Source organism: Myodes glareolus, chromosome 7, assembly GCF_982192425.1.
Source record: "Myodes glareolus chromosome 7, mMyoGla1.1, whole genome shotgun sequence".
In the NCBI taxonomy this organism is placed as follows: Eukaryota; Metazoa; Chordata; class Mammalia; order Rodentia; family Cricetidae; genus Myodes; species Myodes glareolus.
This window is the reverse complement of record NC_142032.1, coordinates 33,152,049-33,172,230: the sequence shown is the minus strand read 5'-3', so window position 1 is coordinate 33,172,230 and position 20,182 is coordinate 33,152,049. Positions and strand designations below refer to the sequence as shown.

At 38.3% G+C, this 20,182-nt stretch overlaps 1 protein-coding gene across 2 annotated transcripts in view; it reads left to right on the top strand.

Moving 5' to 3' along the window:
- Positions 1-19,404, top strand: part of Cdc37l1 (cell division cycle 37 like 1, HSP90 cochaperone) — a 28,616-nt gene extending 9,212 nt beyond the window's left edge. The window contains exons 3-8 of one of the 2 annotated variants that reach the window (XR_007232952.3): positions 2,296-2,386; positions 9,751-9,866; positions 10,429-10,551; positions 14,643-14,807; positions 15,593-15,715; positions 17,824-19,404. Coding sequence is in view for 1 of the 2 variants with exons in the window: in XM_048438785.3 (XP_048294742.1) it covers positions 2,296-2,386; positions 9,751-9,866; positions 10,429-10,551; positions 14,643-14,807; positions 17,824-17,922 (594 nt within the window). In the remaining variant the exon portion in view is untranslated. The remainder of the gene's footprint in view (positions 1-2,295; positions 2,387-9,750; positions 9,867-10,428; positions 10,552-14,642; positions 14,808-15,592; positions 15,716-17,823) is intronic. The other variant, XM_048438785.3, reaches the window with a different exon arrangement.
- The last annotated feature ends 778 nt before the right edge of the window (positions 19,405-20,182 follow it).

Below are 20,182 nucleotides of genomic sequence, written 5' to 3'. Positions count from 1 at the left end.
TCAGTGAGAGACCACGCGAGTCCACCTTGCTGCTTAGCCTACAGCAGTTAGCTGCTGGCTCCATCTTGGCATGCGGCTGTCTGGAGGGGTGACTGTCCAGAGATGCGCCTCTGTACTGTACCTGGCATGAGACTAGGGAGCCCAGTGCGACTCTGTTTCTGAGCATTTAGAACTTTTTTAAAAACTTTCTTAGACCCTATAGAAATTCAAGAGCCTAAAGTTGGTACGCCATTTGTAACTGGAGGTTTGTCTCGTGCCTGCCCTTCTGAGGCTTAATATACTTATAAACTGTTTGGCCAATGGCTCAGGGTTCTTATTGATAAATTAACATATTCTTAATAATTTGTGTATTGCCATGTGCCCCGTGGCTTATCGGAAATGCTCTTACTGTAAAGGCATCTTACTCCTCAAGCAGCTGCTGGTATCTCCCCGAGTTCACTTTCTTTTTCCCTTTATCTTTCCTTAGATTTCCTGCTTGGCTGTTGGCCAAATCAGCTTCTTTATTAACCAATGGTAATAAAACATATTCATAGCATACAGAGGGGCATTCCACATCAAATAAGTATATGATGGACTTTAGTTCTGTGCTCCCCTACACCTTCCTCTCAGTCCTCTTCTTTCCTTAGACAGTTTAGCTTTTATTTCCATGTCATATATACATACGTAATTTTATGTATCTGTACAAAATGTGGTACCCACGTATAAGAGAAAATCCCTTTCTGAGATTGACTTAATTTGCTTAATATGATTATGCACAGTTTAAGAAATGTAGAACAGGGCTAGCAAGATGACTCATTACTTAAGAGCACTTGTTGCTCTTGCAGAGGACCCATGTTCAGTTCCCAGCACCTGTATGGCAACTTAACAACCATCTGTAACTTCAGTTCAGGGACTCTAACACTCTTCTGACCTTTCTGGTCACTGGGCATGCATATTGTACACATACATGCAGACAAGCAAAATGCTCCATCACATGAAGTAAAACTAATATATATGCACTGCCTGCTCTTCCTAAAGGTTCTGAGTTCAACTGAGTTCAATTCCCAGCAACCACATGGTGACTTACAGCCATCTGTAATGAGATCTGGTGCGAAATCTGGTGTCCCCTTGAGGAAGAGACCTGGTCAGTTGTCCTCATCAGCTTAGACCATGAAACCCAATATGGACAAGTTCAATAGAACCACCATGTACGGCTGCCCATGCATGCTTCAGCATTGCCAGGGCATAAATTTTTTAAAAATTAAATATATATAATATGTATTTTTTATATAATAAATATATGTGATATATTTAAGTATAGGATGCTTCATAATTTTGCACATTATCCTCAGGCCATACCAATCAATACTATACAAGCCTTTGAGCATTTGAAATGTGCTCTAATTGTAAAATATATTCCAGATTCCATTACTAAATACCAAAACACCAGAAGTGAAATACTTTGTTAATAATTTTTTGGTGTTTCTTCCATGTTGAAATGATAATATGTTGAGTACATTAGGTTATGAACGTTTATTTATTTCTGCTTTTTAATGGAGCTAGTAGAAAATTTTAAGGTGTATTTGTGACTAGGACAGTATTGATCTATATAACAAAACATTAAAAGGTGCTTTTATTTTGAAATACAAGCTGGCAGGGAGCTAACTTGTGCTTTTCAATTTGCAGTGATAGTATCAGGGTATAAGGTGTATCACAGAATACTCCGGGTAACTGTTGTGCCAGTTTTGTTGGTAAGATGAGAAACGTGTTCTGCTTCATGACTTTCTTAACAAATATAAATGCTTCCTCGGTAGAAGTTTGTATTTAGTTTTAAGAGTTAAACTCTCTTCCCAAGAGAGAGTTTTTAGAAATGCAGTCAAAGTTTATTTTTTATTCTGTCTTCTCTCAAAGAATTTATAGTAAATGTCTTTGACTCTTTGTGTTTTGGATTGCTGAGTTTGCTTCTAGCAAGAAACCCAAAGATTGGGCTGGAGTTGCAAATATTTATTGGAAATGAATAACACATATCAAGAATCTTTCCATTCCTGTCTTTGATAGGGTAATCTGCATAATGAAAAGACTCATTCAGCTTTTCTCCTGTATGATTGCTAGATAAATTTATAATTTAAAACAAAGCAAATGGAACTACCATATGAGAATGTTTAACTTTTGAATGACAAGTTTAACAGATTAGTTTAATGATGTATAGTACTACGCCATATTTTTATTACATCACGTCTATAGTAAAGTTTGCTAAGCATTTAGTATCTGAAGAGATTTGGTTACAATACTGATTTTCATTACTAATTTTTTCAGAGTTTTATTAATCAAGATAAAAGAAAAACAGAAGATGAAGATAAATCACAATCATTTATGCAGAAATATGAGCAAAAAATTCGACATTTTGGTGAGTCTACTACTTAAGTTTCCCTCTTTATTGTGTTTGATATCATTGGTGTGTGTATAAAATTGAGCCTCTGAGATAAGGTCTGAAAAACATATGGCCAAGTCCACTCGTGTTGTTGCTTATGGCAGGGTCATCAGAGCTGCTTCACCTTGCTTGTGTCTTAAACTGTGTTATAAAGAGAAGCCCAGTTCAGTCCGCTAATGCTGCTCTCTGTGATGGTGACACTGCTTTGCATTTCTTGACTGCTAGGATGTTTTTCTTTTTCTTTTTTCTTTTGATATTTTTTTAAACATGAAAAGATTAGCATTCATTTAAACATTTTATGTATATTTTTCATAGACAGTAGGGAGGGGTTGGGGCATGCCACAGCACATGTGAAGAGGTCAGAGTCCAACTTCACAGATTCAGATTTTTCCTTTTCCACTGTGTGAGTTCTAGGGATTGACCTTTGGTCATTAGGTTTGGTGGCAAGTACTCTTCCTCACTGAGTCATCCCTCCAGCTCCAACACTCACTTTTTTTCTTTCTTCATGTTTGGATATGATGCTATGTAAATCATAGTTCCTTGACATGATGCTCAGATAATAGAATAAAAATGCATCTCTGCATGTGTCTGTGTGTACACACACACACACGGATTTAAGATACAACTTTTGCCATTTTTTTAAGGTTTATTTTTTAGCCTCTTTTATGTGTATGTGTTTGTGTCTATGTAAGTAAATGCCACATGTGTCAGGAGCCAATGGAGACTGCAAGAGGACATCAGATTCCCTGGAGCAGAAGTTATGGGTGGTTGTGAGCTGCCAACATGGGTGCTGGCATCTGAACTCAGGTTCTGGAAAAGCAGGAATCACTTCTAATGGTTGAAGTCTCTCTAGTTCCAGAACTGGCATTTTCTATTGCAGGAAGAAGAGTTGTGGGTGAAGTTGAAGTAAATGAAGGATTTCTGGAGGAGGTATCATTTGGGTTTCTTTATGAAGGGCAGATAAGAATTTCCCATGGAGATTAGGCCACAACATTAGAAATGCAGAAAATAAGTATGCTGTGCTCTGAGACTTGCAAGCAGTGTGATGATGCTAGCCTGAAAATGCTGCTGGGAAATGTGAGGAGTTGAATTTCAGACTATATTTTTTCACTAAGTATTGTGTGAATTAACAGACATGGTTCTTGTTTGTATTTTGGCATATGTTGAAATCTTTTTTCATTTGTACCCCCTTAAAGTACTACTTTTGCTTCAAAAGAAAAAAATTGTGCATTAATGTAAGAATAGTTAGTACCTGAAGACAGCTGGGCATGATGACACATGCTTGTAATCCCAGCACTGAAGAGGCTGGAGCTAGGCGATAACAAGTTCAGGGCTAGCCTGGACTATGAGACTGTCACAAATAGCCAAAAACAAACAACAACAACAACAACAAAACAAGAAAGAAGGCTAGTATCTGAGGAGCTAAACACAAGTTCACTTTCCTACCTATATTATTGTGTCATTTCATATAATAGAAACAACAGGAATAAGCAGCCCTCTCTCGGATAGATATTAACATCTTTAAACCAACAGGGTCTTGAATCACAGGGATAGAAGACAGTAACTTGCAAATGAGTCCTGTGTTGTCATTGTCATTCTTGCCTACAGTCCTTGCTACCAGGACCCATGTGCTCTGCTGCAGGAAAATATGTGCTTCTTTCGGGACACACAAGGCATTGGTAGAATAGTGTCACTAGTGGTGATTTTGCTCACCTGGCATCCACAGGCTGGCTGCTTTAAAGCCATGTCACCTAGTAAGTGAGAGATAGTACCTTCTTTGTTGTGGATTGAGTGCCTCAGTTCAATGCAGTTCTATGTGGGAATACATCCCAGTTTTACAAGGTGTTGTAGTCACCTGACACTGAGACTCCATCTCCAGTAGCCCCTTTCCTCCCTGTGTAAAACTGGCAGTTTCTGACTAGTCCATGGTAAGACCAGTAAACTTCATGAGTTCATATTCATCATTTATTTTGACAGAAAATGAATCAAAAATAATGTGGTACAGTAACCAGTCCATCTAGTACACTCCAAAATGTAATTCTGGTTGAAGTATAATAAAGAGAAAGGATATTTCCAGTTCTAGAACAGGCTTATTCGTATGAGGGATTATTAATCCCTCCAAGAAGAAATTGGATCAAAAACTCAAGCTCCTACTTTATTACTGGATAATTAATTCTATAGAATATGGTGCCATATTGTGGGTTTTGTATGAGTTTTTGCTCCTGAAAAGTTTAGTGTTCATTGATTCTACTGGACTAGATGACTGAAACCTCCTTGATGGGAAGAGTCCATGCTCTTGAGTCTCTGCATTACCTCGCCCTATGCCCACCTAAGACATGGCCCCCTTAGTTTATGAAACTACTGTGTGTTTAATAAGATGGACAGGAAAAAAAGGCTGGCTTGGCCTCCGCAGATGATTAATAAGCATTTGTTTTACCATTGCATGTTGTGAGCTTCCAGCATCTCATCTCATAATACTAACCAGACCCTTGCTGTCTTCAAATCCAACCAGACTGATAGCCACTCCCAGATTCACATTGTACCTGTTTCTTAGTGGAAATGCACATTGGCTTTTCACTTTGGAGGAGATATCCTACTTGCTGCAGCACATTGGATCCACAGAAATGTTCCTAAGGTAGTCGGCTCCCAAACTTTCCATGTGTTTAACTGTCCACTCTCTGGCATCTGTGTATCTTATATATAAATAGGTATCTTGGGCATCTGCTACTTCTGCTCGCCAAGTTCCATCAGCATAGAGTGGATTAAATTTACAGTTACATGAGGTGATGAGATAACAAAATCCATATTTACAAAGCGATAGCACAGTTGATAGAGGCCTGAGACAAGAGTTTGAGGGCTTGATGCTGTTCACCTTTGGAGAAAGTGAGTACTTCTGCTAGTGCATGCTTATTAGTAAAGGAAAAAGCATTTGCCTGGCTGCTAGTCGGGTGTAGTGATACATTGTGCTTTAACAAATAAACTTGCCTGAAGATGAGGGTTCAGAGATAGCCGCACTACTTAGCTATAGAGGCCAGGCACTGGTTGCACACACCTGTAATCCCAGCTCTTGGGAGAGACAAAGGCAGACTAATCTCTGTGAGATTAAGGCCATACTGGTTTACACAAGACTGAATCAATCTTAAAGAGAAACAGCCTTTTTCCTGGGATTAACACCTTTAATCCCAGCACTAAGGAGGTGGAGATGGGAAGTGATATAGCTAGGCAGGCAGAGTAATATAAGACGGGAAGAGACAGGAGTTCAGGATTCACTCTGAGATTTCACAGAGACAGCATTCAGTCATAGTGGAGTCGTAGAGACAGGTTCTTGCCCATTTGGTTCTGAGGATTTCTTAGAATAAGAACTAGTAGCTGGCTGCTCTGCTTCTCTGATCTTTCAGCTTTCACCCCCTAATATCTGACTCCAGGTTTTTATTATTAAGACCAGTTAGATTTGTGCTACAGATAAGTATATTGATGAACTCTTTACAAAAGAAAGAAAGAAAAATAGAATGAAAAAGAAAAAACCATCTGGAATGGTAGCTGTAATTAAAGCTTCCAAGTGAAAACTTTCCAAAGTTGGATTCCATTGTAGACTCTTGAAAAAGAGGGTCTGGTGAATCCAGGAGCTGTCTGTGTAGGGCAGCAGGGACTTCACACCAGTACATTTCTCATTTGTGCAGTTTCTTCAGAGTTCTTCCTGATTGTCCTTTATGCTGTTTGATGACTCTCGTTTTCCTGTTGCTTTTATTTTTACCATTATACTTAAGTACAATTTGCCAAGTAATGGTAAATGGTACCATTATTGTAGTGTTACATACAGATTATTGAAATCTGATTTTCCTTTACATGTTTATTGGTTGACTTGTGCTTTAGAAATACAAAATGCAGACATAGATACAGAGCTTGTCTACTCTTTAAATTCACAGCAGTTTCCAGTTGTTTGCACCTTTACATCACTGCCTTTGGTCCTCAGAGACGCTTTTTGAATTGTGCAGTGGTTTTTCAGAGCACATCATTTCCCTTCCAGGCATAGTTAGCTTTGATTCAGCGTTTTCTGAATCTGTGTAGGAAGTGGTCACAGGAAATTTTATCAAAAACTATAAATATTTATGTAAAATCTTTTTTCATTTATAATATCGTCATTGTATTTACTTTAAAAAATGTTAATATCCTGTTTTTGAAAAACATGCTATGAGGTACTTGAATAAAATATAAAGTAAAATGAATTGAAATCATAATTTTTATAGGATTTAAATTGTCTCTGTAATACAATTGCATATATTTTTTTTAGTTTGGGGACTTTCCAAATTTTTTACAACAAATATACTTCATTTTTAATACCTGAAAAATATTTTAAGGTCTTATTCTAAAATTTTGGTATGGCTTAATATTTTAAAAAATGTATTGAGCATCTAATAGTATAACTGCTGATCTTCATGGTCAGTTTGATGCTAGAGAAATGAAAAGTCAGAGGAGTTTGTAGAATACCTGAGGGGATAACCTGGAACCTCAGAGTATTGTGGGATGGCAGAGAGAAGGGTGGATTTGGTCTTAACTACCATGACTGTGCATAGGCATGGAAGTGAAAAACAGTTGTCTGTTGATAGGTGATGGGAAACACAGGGAGGGCTCAGGCAGTAAAAGTAGTCACAATCTCAAGGGTCTTGCCTCGTAGCTAGGGGAGTTTATCAAGCAGTTATGATAAATGGTATAAAGTGTTACGTGTATTCTGTAAACAGAAGGCAGGGTATCTCTACTGGGAGCAGTTTTAAGAATCAAATGACTGTTGAGAACTGATGACATTTAGATGTTCATCAGGAAGACGTATGGTTTGAAATGTGTAATTAACTTATTTTAACTTGCCAAAGTAAGCTATTCTAAGAATTCAGAGAAATTGATTGGTTAGTTTGAGTGGCTGGCTTATCCTTAACCAAAAGATTGTCTTAATAAATATTTGCTACATGAGTAAATTATTCACTATTGTGTTAATACTTCCTATTGAGTATTTACAATCTGAGGCACTGTTCTAAGTGCTTTTTATGAATTAACAGCTTTAATTCATAAAAATCCTTCATGTCAGGTACTATTTTAGCCTCACTCTACATGGGAAGATACAGAGGTATATAAAGGAACTTGCCCAAGGTGAAGCTGAAGTTCAAAACAAAGGTTGTTTAGCTCTAACATCTGTTTCCTTGTCCATCATCCTCGATTGTATTACTGTTTACAGATTTCAAAATAACAGTAATTTTAGATATGTTCTGTTCCTGTAACTATGGATTTTCTTTAAATACTTTGTTATAAATTCCACACCTTTTTTCTTTAAGACATATATGGACTACTTGTAACATCTCAATTTCATACTAATTCAAGTTCTAATTTACTTACATACAGAAAACCTTTGTTTAGTCTTAGTTGTCTTGGGTATTAAAAAAATAAAAACTTCAGCATGTAACAGATTGGTAACAAGTGTTGCCAGTCCTTTTCATACTGTCTTTAATTCAGAATCCAAACAGACAGGGTTTTGTTAATAAAGTCATAATGCTGCCATGTTGAGGAAATTGAAGATGATTGATTGTAGATAAAAGTATTACTTCTGTAGAAGTATAAGCAGGCTAGCAAAGGGACTGGAAATTTAGTTCATTTGGTAGAGTGCATGACTAATATGTCTGGAGCCCTAGGTTTCATCTCTAAAACTGCAAAAATCAGACATGGTGGAGCAAGGTCCTATAATCCCAGCACTGGGGAGAGGAAGAGAAGCATGGTGGCAAGTTAAAAGTCAGCTGAGTTCCATGAGACTCTCTCAAAAGAGAGCATGGGGAAAGGGGAAGGGGCAGACACTGCCGTAGGATCCCTTTATGTCTTCAGGTATAAGAAATAAGGATTGTGCTTTCACCAGCTCAGCGTTAATTCCTGGGGAAGTGGTTTTAAGTAAAACTGCAGATTCATTCTGTGTCTCAGAATCGTAAATGACCCAGTTGTCAGTAATCCTGGCACTGGGGGCAGAGGCAAAAAGCTTAAAGGTTGAAGGATTCTTGAGTTATATAGAAGACCCTGATCTTCCCCCTACCCCTTTTTTCTCAACCAACCAAACAAACAAAATGCTGAAATTGCCCCTAACTTTGTTCTAAAGATAGTGTAGTTTCAGTTGGTTCCCCACATGTTGCGGTGTAAGGTGTTTGCCTTTGGTTTAAATCTTATGTTCTCATGTGAAATTTAGGATGTAGGAATTCATTCTGTTGAGAGCAAAGGTTTGTTGTCATACTCTCAAGACAGTTCTATGAAACTTCGATGATAGCTTAGTAACAGCCACACTGTTTTTGCTGCTGTGTGTGGATCTCAAGTCTACGGTTTCTGACATGTGATACTCATTTCATTCAAGTGTAACCCTAACTAGCACATTCCAGATTCTGTTACTTGGTCATAGTGACTTTGTTAAGTTAGGTAAACATGCAGGTCCATACTAAGTACTACTTTGGATTCTTTTAATATATTGAAATGAAATGGTAGCTTTTCATATATGTTCAACTAATTTTTAAAAAAAATTATTGTTTACTGTATACACTGAACAGACAGCTTTAGTAACTGCCTAATGTGACTAAAATAATTGCAGTATGTTAGTTACTGCTATACTGACTTACTTGTTTTCCAGTTGATAAAGTTTCCTAAATTAATAAATGTCTACATTTTACTATATATTGGACACTCTAAAAATAAATTTGAGATAATAGAGTATTCTGAATTTTTAGTAAGCCCTTAAATTTGCTAAGTATAGTTTTTTTGAAGTCTTTGTTTTTGAAAAATTTTTGGACTAAAAATTGAGCCTCAGGCCTCATGCATCATAATAGTCAAATACTTTTGTCATTGAACCATGCCCCTCCCTCTCTTTTGAGACAAGGTCTTGCAAAGTTGCTTAGGCTGTCCTTGAACAGGCTCTGTGACCATTTGTCCCAGCCACTCAGTAACAAATTTTTAACCATCTTTCTAAGAAAAAGTATTCTGTTCTCTTAGTAAATGATACTGAGTATCTCAATCATTTGCTGTCTTTAACCTTAAGGGAAGACCAAGTGTTGCAAGTGTATGTGGGATTTCAGGCATTCCTATAAGCAGGGGACTTCGCTGGTCACTCTTCTTAAATCAGACTTATTATCTGAAATGAAACTTGCTGAGATTCCAGCCTACTGGATATTATTGAGGGGTATCGGTGCTCTTGGCTTACCCTGTCACATAACACACTGCTCTGGTACTGGGAACTGTCTTTTTAAGAAACATTTAAAATCCACTTCTCGCCTCACAGGAAGAAAGGAGATGATTGACATCTGTGGTTCAATTCTCTTTTACAGGTATGTTGAGTCGGTGGGACGATAGTCAGAGATTTCTGTCTGACCACCCATACCTTGTATGCGAAGAAACTGCTAAATATCTTATTTTATGGTGTTTTCACCTAGAAGCTGAGCAGGTATTTATGAACCTTCAGTGGCTAGAAACCTTACTAGAATTAGAAGGTTTTACTTTTTCTTTTTTTCATTATTTACTTTAAATGAAAGCAGGGGATTGGACAGTGGTGGGCTCACACCTTTAATCCTAGCACTCCAGAGGCAGAGGCAGGTAGATCTCTGAGTTCAAGGCCAGCCTGGTCTACAAAGTGAGTTCCAGAACAGCCAGGGATATACAGAGAAACCCTGTCTGGAAGAAGAAAAGAAAGCAGGAAGGTTATTAAAAGGGATTATAAAGTGTTATTGCCGTTGTTCCCAGTGTGCCGGCTCTGCTGCCTTCTGCTCACTCCCATGCACTACAGTCGTTCTTCCTGAGTGGAAAGTCATCTTAATGTGACCCGGACAAACGCATGTAGTTATTCTGGCACACATACAGCAGGAAGACGTTCAGTTTCTGTTTATGTAGTGCTTTATTTAACCATAAAGAGTAAAATCAAAAGTACTCTCAAATTCAAAATTTGCCCTGTACCAGTTTAGTCTCTTTCCAGAAGTATTTTCTTTAACCCTGGTGTATGTCTTTTTCAGAAAGGTGCTTTAATGGAACAAATAGCACATCAAGCTGTGGTAATGCAGTTTATTATGGAAATGGCCAAAAACTGTAATGTGGATCCAAGAGGCTGTTTTCGTTTGTTTTTCCAGAAAGCCAAAGTAAGTAGTTATTTGGTGTTGTTAAATAAGAAGATTGGACTGTAGCTGAGCTCTCTTTGTTCTGTGCATATCAGGAAGCTATCTAGGCAATAGATACAGCTGCTAAGTGCTGTAGGCTTTCTAGTGAAAAGAAATGTATAGTGTCTGTACTTAGTATATATAAACTAGAATAGTGGTTATACAATATAAGTTAGCGTTTATAATACAATATAGTATTTTGATTTTTGTGCTGGTTAAGACAAAATGAGTAAGCGGCTGCACTAGACCATATATTTTTGAAACCCATGCAAATTAATGTGACTCTTCTGGAGTACTTCATCATTTGTCCATTTAGAGTATTTACTAATGGAAAGCAAAGCCATTTCAATTGCAGTGTTAAGTAAAAAAGATACAGCATCCTCCACATGTGGAACTCACTGTTTAGGAAACCAAATTTGTAATGAAAAAAATATACACTTGGGAAGGTGAGGCAAGAGAATTATGAGTTGGCAGTCAGCACAGGCTGCACTAGTAAGATCCTGTTGAGAGAGAGAGAGAGAGAGTAGAGGAGACAGGAAAGGGAGAAAGAAGGAAGCAGGCAAGCCACCTAAGCATGTCACATTTGAGGACAACTTTCAGAAAGTACAGTGTACATAGCATATTAGGCAGCTATTACATATTTATGGAACATTGTTAATAATCTAAGAAAATGTTTAAAGAGTTAGTTTATGGAAACATAATGTTGGCCCTACTAAAGAAAATAGGTATTTACAGAAAGATTACTGGTTTGTGTTTACTGGATCGGTAATTAAAAGTTTGCTAAGAAGCAAAGCAGTAAGAACTGAATTTACTGCAAGTAGCAATACAGAAGTATACATTAGAACAGCCCCTTTGGAAGTACGTCCGGTGGAACTGAGCAGGTGCACATCTGAATAGCAAAACCATTTTGAGGAGTGCACCATCGAGAGCAGGTTCTCAGCATGTGCGCAGGGGCCCTGAACGTCAGGAGGCCCTTGGGAACAGTGGTTTCCATAATGCTACTGTGGTGCTGGTGACTGCTTTCACTGTTCTCTCAGGGGTGTGCACTCGTGCAGAAGCAGGTGACAGAGCCTGTTATCGTCTGTTAAGCCAGACGTGGGAGCTTGAGAAGATGAGAGCAGATTTACTATTCTCACTCTGAGGGAGGGCGCTTTACAGACAGTTTTTGTCTTTAGCTATTACGTATTGGGTGTGTGCAAGTTTACTCCACATAGTGTGGGGGCCGGAAGTCACAACATGTTATCTTCCTCTGTCAGCTCCATCCCATTTTCCAAGACAGGGTCTCTCAGTGAACCTGAAGCTTGCCATTTTGGCTAAGCCAGCAAATTCCCAGGATCTGCTTGTCTTTGTCAGCTCCCCTTCCCCCTCCTCAGTGCTGGGGTTTCAAATGTGTACCATCATGCCGGGATTTTGCATGGGAGCTGAGGATCCAAACTTGGGTTCCCATGCTTTAGAACAGGTGTCACTGCTGCCCAGACTTGTCACATTCCTGGGCTTTACTGGTCACCTTTTCCTAGTCTCAAGGAGAAATAATTGGTCGTCATCATACATTTAGCTCTGGAAAAACACAGTTGTGTAAAACAAAAATGCACTGCTAGGGGCAGCATGTAATAAGTTTGTTCCTGGGTCTTCTAAGTGTCTGAACACAGGAAGTATTGACTGATGTAAACACAAGGAGAAGTCATGCGTTTTTGGTGTAGGAGAGCTGTGAGATTGAGAGTGACTGTCCCAGGGCAGCTCTTCATCTCTGCACCCCGTTCTGTGCTTCCTCTAGGTCTGCTTACAGCAACCCTAAGAATTAACTGCGTGTATTGATTAATATAATCCATCATCAGTATAGATGGAAAAGACAAACAATAGGAATGAATGAAACAAGCTAGCCAGTATCAGTTTTGAAGACATATTTTGTAAAGCTGGTAGTTTTAGGTATTTTATACAGCATTTATAAAAGCAGAACTAAACGGTATGTTTTTGAGAACCACATGTGTGAGCAGGAAAAGTAAAGCAAAGGAATGACTGAGACATGGGGAAGAGAGGAACCTTGGGAACTGCTGTCTGAGGTACTGGTGATGAACTGGTTCTGAATTTCTGTGGGTACATAGTGGGATTTTTGCTCAGTAAACTGCACATACATGTTTTGTGGGCACCACACATATGTTTATATAGTTTTTTGCATATTTCATCATCTGTAATTAAAAGTTAAAAGGAAATATACCAGAAGTTTAACTTTGATTATGCATAAGAGATAGAATTATTATTTTCATTTTCTTTATTATCTACTGCTATGAATACTTCCTGTTAGAAACAAACAACAAAACTAATTGTATTTTTAAATGTGAAAAAAAAATACCAAATGACAGTAGTCCTACCTTAAGTGCTGAAACTCTGAAGTGCAGTGTACGCCTGCAGTTTCCTATGATCTTAAGGCATTTTACTTAATGACTTAATGAACAGATGACGACTGGGTTGAAATTTTAGCTAGGCTTATGGTAAATAAATTTTTATTTGGCTCATAGAAGAAGCAATAAAAACCATACTTTTTGGTGATACGTTAATGTGTTTCAACCGATACTTAATTTCGTCATGGGACATTGTCACACTACTTATAAATTTTCTTCTTTGATAAAACAGAACTGAAAACTCAGTAAAATCTTCAGCCTTAACAGTTTTAATATTAAAAATTAGGTAGTAAGTACTCACAAAGTGAGTCATGACAGGCATTATTTTAAGAATTTTGCGTGTGTTAACTTATATCCTTCTGCATTTTATGAAGGTTCTTACTCATATTTTATAAGGGAGGAAACTGGCATAAGAAAACAAAGTCTTGTAGCTTACTTCATTAAACAGAGTTGGATTTCTTGATTTAAGCTCTTAGCCTTATGATTACAGGAGAGTCAGCAGTCATTCTGTTTGCCTTTGATAGCAGTTACCTTTGGATACAAGCATTGGACAGTAGCATAGGTCTGCTCAAGTTCTGTCTAGTTGTTACTACAGTAAGATGTTAAGCTTAACTAAGGAAATTACTTAAAAAGACAGGATATCCTCCCAGAACATAATTTCCATTATTTAACCCGGAACTAATGTACAATCTCAACCAAATTCTGCAATCTAAACTCCATTGACAAAGTCTTTCTACCCCTTGAACTTAAAGGCAGCATGTTGTTAGCCTAGGGCACACACCCTGCCAGGTACACACAGAGGAAATGTTTAAAAGGAGGCCTCTGTCAGTAGAGAGGGGCTTTTCATGTAGAACGCCTATATGATGGGATGCCACAGCGAGTCCCTACCCCAGCCTGAGTTACCGTGCTTGTTTATTTCCAGACGCCAGACAGGCGCTTGCTAAGCTAGAACACTTACAATACCCTTATAATAGTTAAGTTGAATGCTGAGTCTGTCTTCTGTAACCTTTGCAAATAGAGACTTACCAGGTTAGAGATGTACTAGAGAGGTTACGGCGTCTCTCCCCAGTGAAGTGAGGATAAAGTGAACATGAGAGGTTGATAGTTTGTTTGCAGCTGTAGGGATTGAGCCTAGGGCTTTGTGTGTGCCAAGCAAGTGCCCCTCCCTATCTCAAAATAAAAGTTATAAAAAATAACTTGTTTTTGTTTTTTTTCAAGACAGGGTTTCTCTGTGTAGCTCTGGCTGTAGACCAGGCTGGCCTTGAACTCACAGAGATCCGTCTGAGGCTCTCACTAAGTTTCCCTGTTCATGGTAAATTCACTCTTTTGCCTACCAGACCTTGAACTTGCCATCCTCCTGCCTTAGCCTCCTGAGTATCTGGTCTTAAAAGCTGTACCATCAGGCCACTCCTACTCCGTGTATATGTGTAGAAGTGTTGTCTCCTGTTAGTTAATTTTGCTGACGCAGAATTAAACATAGAGCAGACCAACTATTTGTAAATGTGCCTATAAAAGAAACTGCTCACAAATCTGCCAGGAGACTGTACTGGTTTCTGCATTTTGACATTGCATGTTTTCTTTACTGCCACTGCTCTAACTCTATTGTGTGCTTTTGAAATTCACTCTGTGGTTTCATCCAGAAACAGTCTTCTTGTCTGGTTCTTTGTGTTCTAGGCAGAGGAAGAAGGTTATTTTGAAGCATTCAAAAATGAACTTGAAGCTTTCAAGTCAAGAGTAAGACTTTATGCTCAATCACAGAGCTTTCAACCTGCAACAGTTCAGAATCATGTTCCCCATTCTAGTGTTGGATGTATAGGCTCCTTAGACTCCTTATCACAGGTAAGCGGGGAAAGGGAACACACTCATTTCATAATGTCAATAATTTGGTTCTTTAGCACACTCATCCATAATGTATGTATGACTCCTTAAAATTTTCTTGCCTCAAAAAAATAACCCTTAGTGTTGATGTAGTAGCTCCTGCCTTTAATTCAAGCCCTTAGGAAGCAGAGGCAGATGTGAGTGTGAGTGTGAGACCTGATGGTCGTGTTGAGCTCCAGACCAATGAGGGGTATGTTGAGAGACCTTGTCTCTGAAATAATGAATGAATAACAACTCCTAGTCTTATTTCATTCCATGCTTTGGCATTGAGTTTCTTCTGTCTCATTTTATGTGGAAAAGATGAGCTGTAGCTAAACATTTTAATTTCAATTGTCACTGCCTATTGGTCATCTCATTCATAAACTCTGGTGGCTCCTCACAACATCTTCTGAGTAAAATACGCTGTTGGCAATTTTCTAAAGGATGAAATTAGCTTGAAAGCAGACATATGAATGGTATCTACAGCGATCTTTTGCATGGCTTTATGTAATTAATACCTTGTTAAGCAGTACTTTTTGTATGTTATATATCCAGTAATAGTATATGAACTGTTTGACCCTTCTCGGAGTCTGCTGTTAGATGAAGATAAAAGCTGTACTATTAACACGACAGAATGTCATCAGTGGAAAGAGGAGAGCAGATCACTAGTATAGTTGACAGAGCTTTACGATACTGTCAGACAGTCCCTGCCCATTGTGATTTTAGAGTTAGCAGCTTAATAGAGCCCAGTTATCTCTCATTTCCAGGCTCCAAGATTTTAAGACCAGCTTTAGCCAGTTTATTCTGTTGTCTACATTGGGAGATGGAAAGTGTCATTCAGAAGACAATATGAGGAGAGTCCTGTATTTATCTTTAAGCCTCATAAAATGGTAAAAATTGAGATTTTCCGTTTCTTGACCTTATGGCACTATAATTTTACCATTTTAGTAACATGTATTTAAAACAGCTGTTAAATTTCACAATAGCACTTTAACCTAATGTAGGATCTAAAATAGTAAGGAAAGCAATTGGTCATACTTATCTCAACCAAAACCATTTTCAAAGATGTAAATATTCACATTCTGACTTTAAATAATCACTAGTGTTCTCCTTTAATTAGACATGTCAGGAATATGCCCCTAAAGAATGCCTACAGATCATTTCTTTATTTTTAATGTTTTAAGATTTGCTTTATTTTATATGTATGAAAATATTTTACTGCTTGTATATATGTATACAACACCTGTGCCTGGTGCCCAAAGAGGGAGACTGAAGAGGGCTTTGAATCTTTTGAAATTATTGGTTACACATGGTTGTGAGCCACTTTGTGGGTACTGGGAAGTGAACCCTGGACCTCTGCAAGGGAGCAAGTGCTCTAAACTGCTGAGCCATCTCTAGCCCCCAGATTACTTCTTTAATGTTACTTACAATATTTAGAAGTAGCATGTGAGAAAGCAGTTTTTTCCAAGGAGTTTTATGATGATGTCAAAGGCAGTAGATAAACTTAGTCACCTAATGCATGCAGAGGAAAAAGAGACTTAAGGGATGTCGTTGGTTCTTTACACATGTTAAAGTCTAAGCAACCTGTATTATCAAGAAGATATGTCCGGTCGGAGAGAATTAAGTCATTCTCATACATAGCAGTTACAGCTGACACCAGTGGCTAGGCCTCCACTGTCACTTGTGTAGAAAAGGTTGGAGTTATGGAATTTTATCACTTGAATTATTATCAGGAACCTTCATCCTTAAGTACTCTGGGTTAATAGACTAGTTGCTCCTTACAGGGTGAGAATTTAGGCACCCTGACCTAGACAGCCCCAAGGAGAGGAGTACTGTTGAAATGGCTGTTAGTCGCTGAAGATAGTGACAGATGAAGGAAGTGGAAGGGGGAGGCACCCAAGGGACCAAGCTGACAGTTTTGAAGTCTGAAAAGAATCTTACTGTAATAGTGCTATACCATTTTTATATCACTTCATGGGTTGTACATTATGTTGAAATGTATTATTTAATCTTAAAAACGCTGTGATTATTTAAAATCATTTTGCACATAAGTAAATTGAAAATTACAGAGGTTAATTAGTTTGCCTAAAGTCAACACAGTAAATGGTGGGGCTGATGCATCCTTCCCCAGTTCGGAGTCCTACACTACACGGAGTCCTGTGCTCTTGGGGAGAATGTGTACTGAGACAAGTGAAAATGCTGACAGACCGACCCATGGGGCAACCAGTGGAATTTCAGTGTCGCTTAGGTTAGGAATATTGATGACTTTCAGTTCTGAGTATCAAGCTAGAGTTACTGTAAGTTTGGTCTTGAAGGGCTCTGGAATCTGAAGTGGATGTCTGCAAAAACCTAGCACTACTTTGTGGAAATACGGTAATATAACAAGAATATTGACTTTTATATTAAAGGCATGTGCCACCACTTCCTGACTTAAAAACTTTATTTTAACAGAATAAAAAAAATATTATTTTATATATATATGGATGTTTTCCCTAAATACACGTGTGTGCACCATGTGCGTGCAGTGTCCACAGAGTCAGAAAAGGGCATTGGAGCCTCTGGAATTAAAGCTTCACGTGGTTGTGAGCTACCATGTAGGTGCTGGGAACCAAACCCTGGTCCTGTGGAAGAACAGGTGCTTTTAACTGTTGAGTCATCTCTCCAGACCCCCGGAAGCCATATTTATGAAAATATATGCTTATGGGGAAATTTGTCCTTGTATGGTTAAAGAATTATGCTAGTTTTGTTGAAAGGGCTAAAAGGGTAGTATTACATTTTGTTCACATATATCCACTCTGGCTTTATCACATCTCTTTGGATTAAATAATATTATCCTACCCTTAGTTCTTTGGGTTTCAGCCCAAGTAGACTCAAAAAATCCCATTTTCTTTCTTACTTGCTGAGCTGCAGCAGACTAGAAAACGTGAACCCAAATGCACAGGTGATGGGCTGGCATGGAGCTGCTTACTAAGTGTCTTCCTTCTCCTTTCTCCCCCAGAATCCAGATTATCTTCAGTGTTCTATCAACACAACTCTCTGCAGTTTAAACTCAGAGGTGCAGAAAGAAGATGAGGACAAAATGATGGACACTGTGTAATTCAGTTAAGACTGCTGAGGCCAAGGACTATTTTGTTACAAGAAAGGAAGAGCTTGGCTATTTTCTTGACACTTTTATGGGTGCTGCACTTTATTTTTGTTCGATTTTTGATGGGAGGGAAAAGAGTACTGAAATGTTTTGCAACTTTTTTTTATGTGCTGCTAGGGTTTTTGTTGTTTTGTTTTGTTTCTGAAGGGAGGAGTGGTACCATATGTTGCAGGAAGTCAAACTGGACTCTCCCCCACCCCTCAGTTACTAAATTTGCCTTTAACTATTCTTAATTTTGGAATCAAAGTATGAAAATCTGCACAATGCAATGTTTACAAGACTGGTTGACTGAGGAGGTATCTGCTACAGAGTTGTAACACGGATATGTACATGTCCCGCTTCACAGAGAGAATTAAAGCGAAAAGTGTGCTTGTGTCCCACTGCAAAGTTCAGCTGTCACATCTGGTGTTCATCACATTAAAAGCAATAAATCAGTAGTGGTAACCTACTTTACTAATCAGTAAACTGGATGACACAAATTATTGTTTTACGGTAATATTTACCATTTGTATTTTCGACACCACCAGTTAACTCCTTGACTATAAACTTGATATTAAAAACATGACATTTACCCTGCAAGTAGTTTCAAAACTGTTCAGAAGTGAGTTGACTTTGTCCTGATGACTGTTAAATATTAAGGAGTGTAGCGTGTGTAGAGAGCCGTACAGATTTGTTTTTCCAACGAGATGAACTGCAAGCTTACTCTGACTTCTTCACTTGACATAGTCTGGGACCTCTCAGGGAGTAAGTTTTGAAGAATAGTAACGGCCTGTGAGAACAAACAGGAGGAGTAAGATCATTGTTAAGTCACCGTTACTGTGTTTCCCTCTGGTGAAGCCTTGAGAAATGTAGAACTAAGCCGCCTTGAGCTGCCAACCACGTCTAAGAATTTGATAAGTCACCCTCGGCTGTGATGGGTTTCACTCCAGCTGTTACTCGCTTCTAGCTCAGTTCCGAGATGCTTCTGAGCTTTACTTCTTCCTCTGTAAGTCACTGCAGATCCACCAGGATGTTTGATGATTCTTTTTATTTAGAATTAGATGACAGTGCCAATTATGATATCCTTATTATTTGAGGATTAATCTTCCGACTTACAGGAGCATTATAGTTGAGTGTAATCTTTGGCTCAGTACCCACTTCAATTTGTAGCAAATACTTGGAAAGTGGGTGTTTGGGGTTGGGAATGTAGGTCTCAGTTTGGATAAGGAAATCGTGCTGAGCTGCTTGCCTGGGTCACAGCTGTGACCTCAGCTTCATCTGTCTTTTCAGCCAGTGGCTGAATTAGGTGATGGGGTGCCCAGTACTTGTGGAAATGGACTGGAATCATGAATCATATTCCTGTAATGTCGTCAATCTTCCTGGTTCCCAGAATAAAAGTCTTTTTGTGCTTTTGATATAAAAATATACTCTATAATAAAATGTTTGACTAATTTATATAGTAGTGCTCACTGGCTTGCAATTTTTTTAATCAGTGACCTAATCATGGAAGACTTTTTTGTTTGTTTTTGTTGTATTTCGTTGTTGTATTCTCTTCTTTTTTCTTCTTGTCTGAGCATGGTCTCAGTTACCCTCTTTACACCAGACAGACAGACAGAATCCTGGTCTCACAGAAGTGGTTCTGGGCTGACAGGTTTCCACACCGACTTCACTTCTGCCACACTTGTCTGCCTCTCTGTGCTCAGTCAAATGCTTGTGACTTTCATTTTTGCCTTCTATAATTTAAACTCTTAAAGCCCCAAAACTGGTGACAGAAAAGTAATAGCAAAGTGAGTATATAGTTAAAGTTTATTTTGGTTTTGTTTTCTAAGACAAAAATTGATTAAGAAAAAAAACCTTTTGACATTTGACTAGAATTTTTTTCCCCCAAAGGAAGTGTTCTGTGTTTTAGTGTGTAAAAGTGTGATTGATTTGTTTGGAGGAACCACTAATTAATGTCATAATTTGTACTAGGGATGGTAACTTAATCATTGGCAGGTCTTTAGTATTACAGCAGTATATTGGGCTGGGTGTGGGAGCACATGCCTTTAATCCCAGAACTTGGGAGGCAGGGGGGAGTGAATCTCTGAGTTAGAGGACAGTCTGGTCTACATAAAGAGTCCCTATCTCAAAAAAACAAAACAAAATGACAGTATATTTGAGTCCTTTTATTTCCTTCATTTTTTAAAAAACGAAACAGCTGGAGACTTAAGATACAATTTCAGTTGGTAGAGTT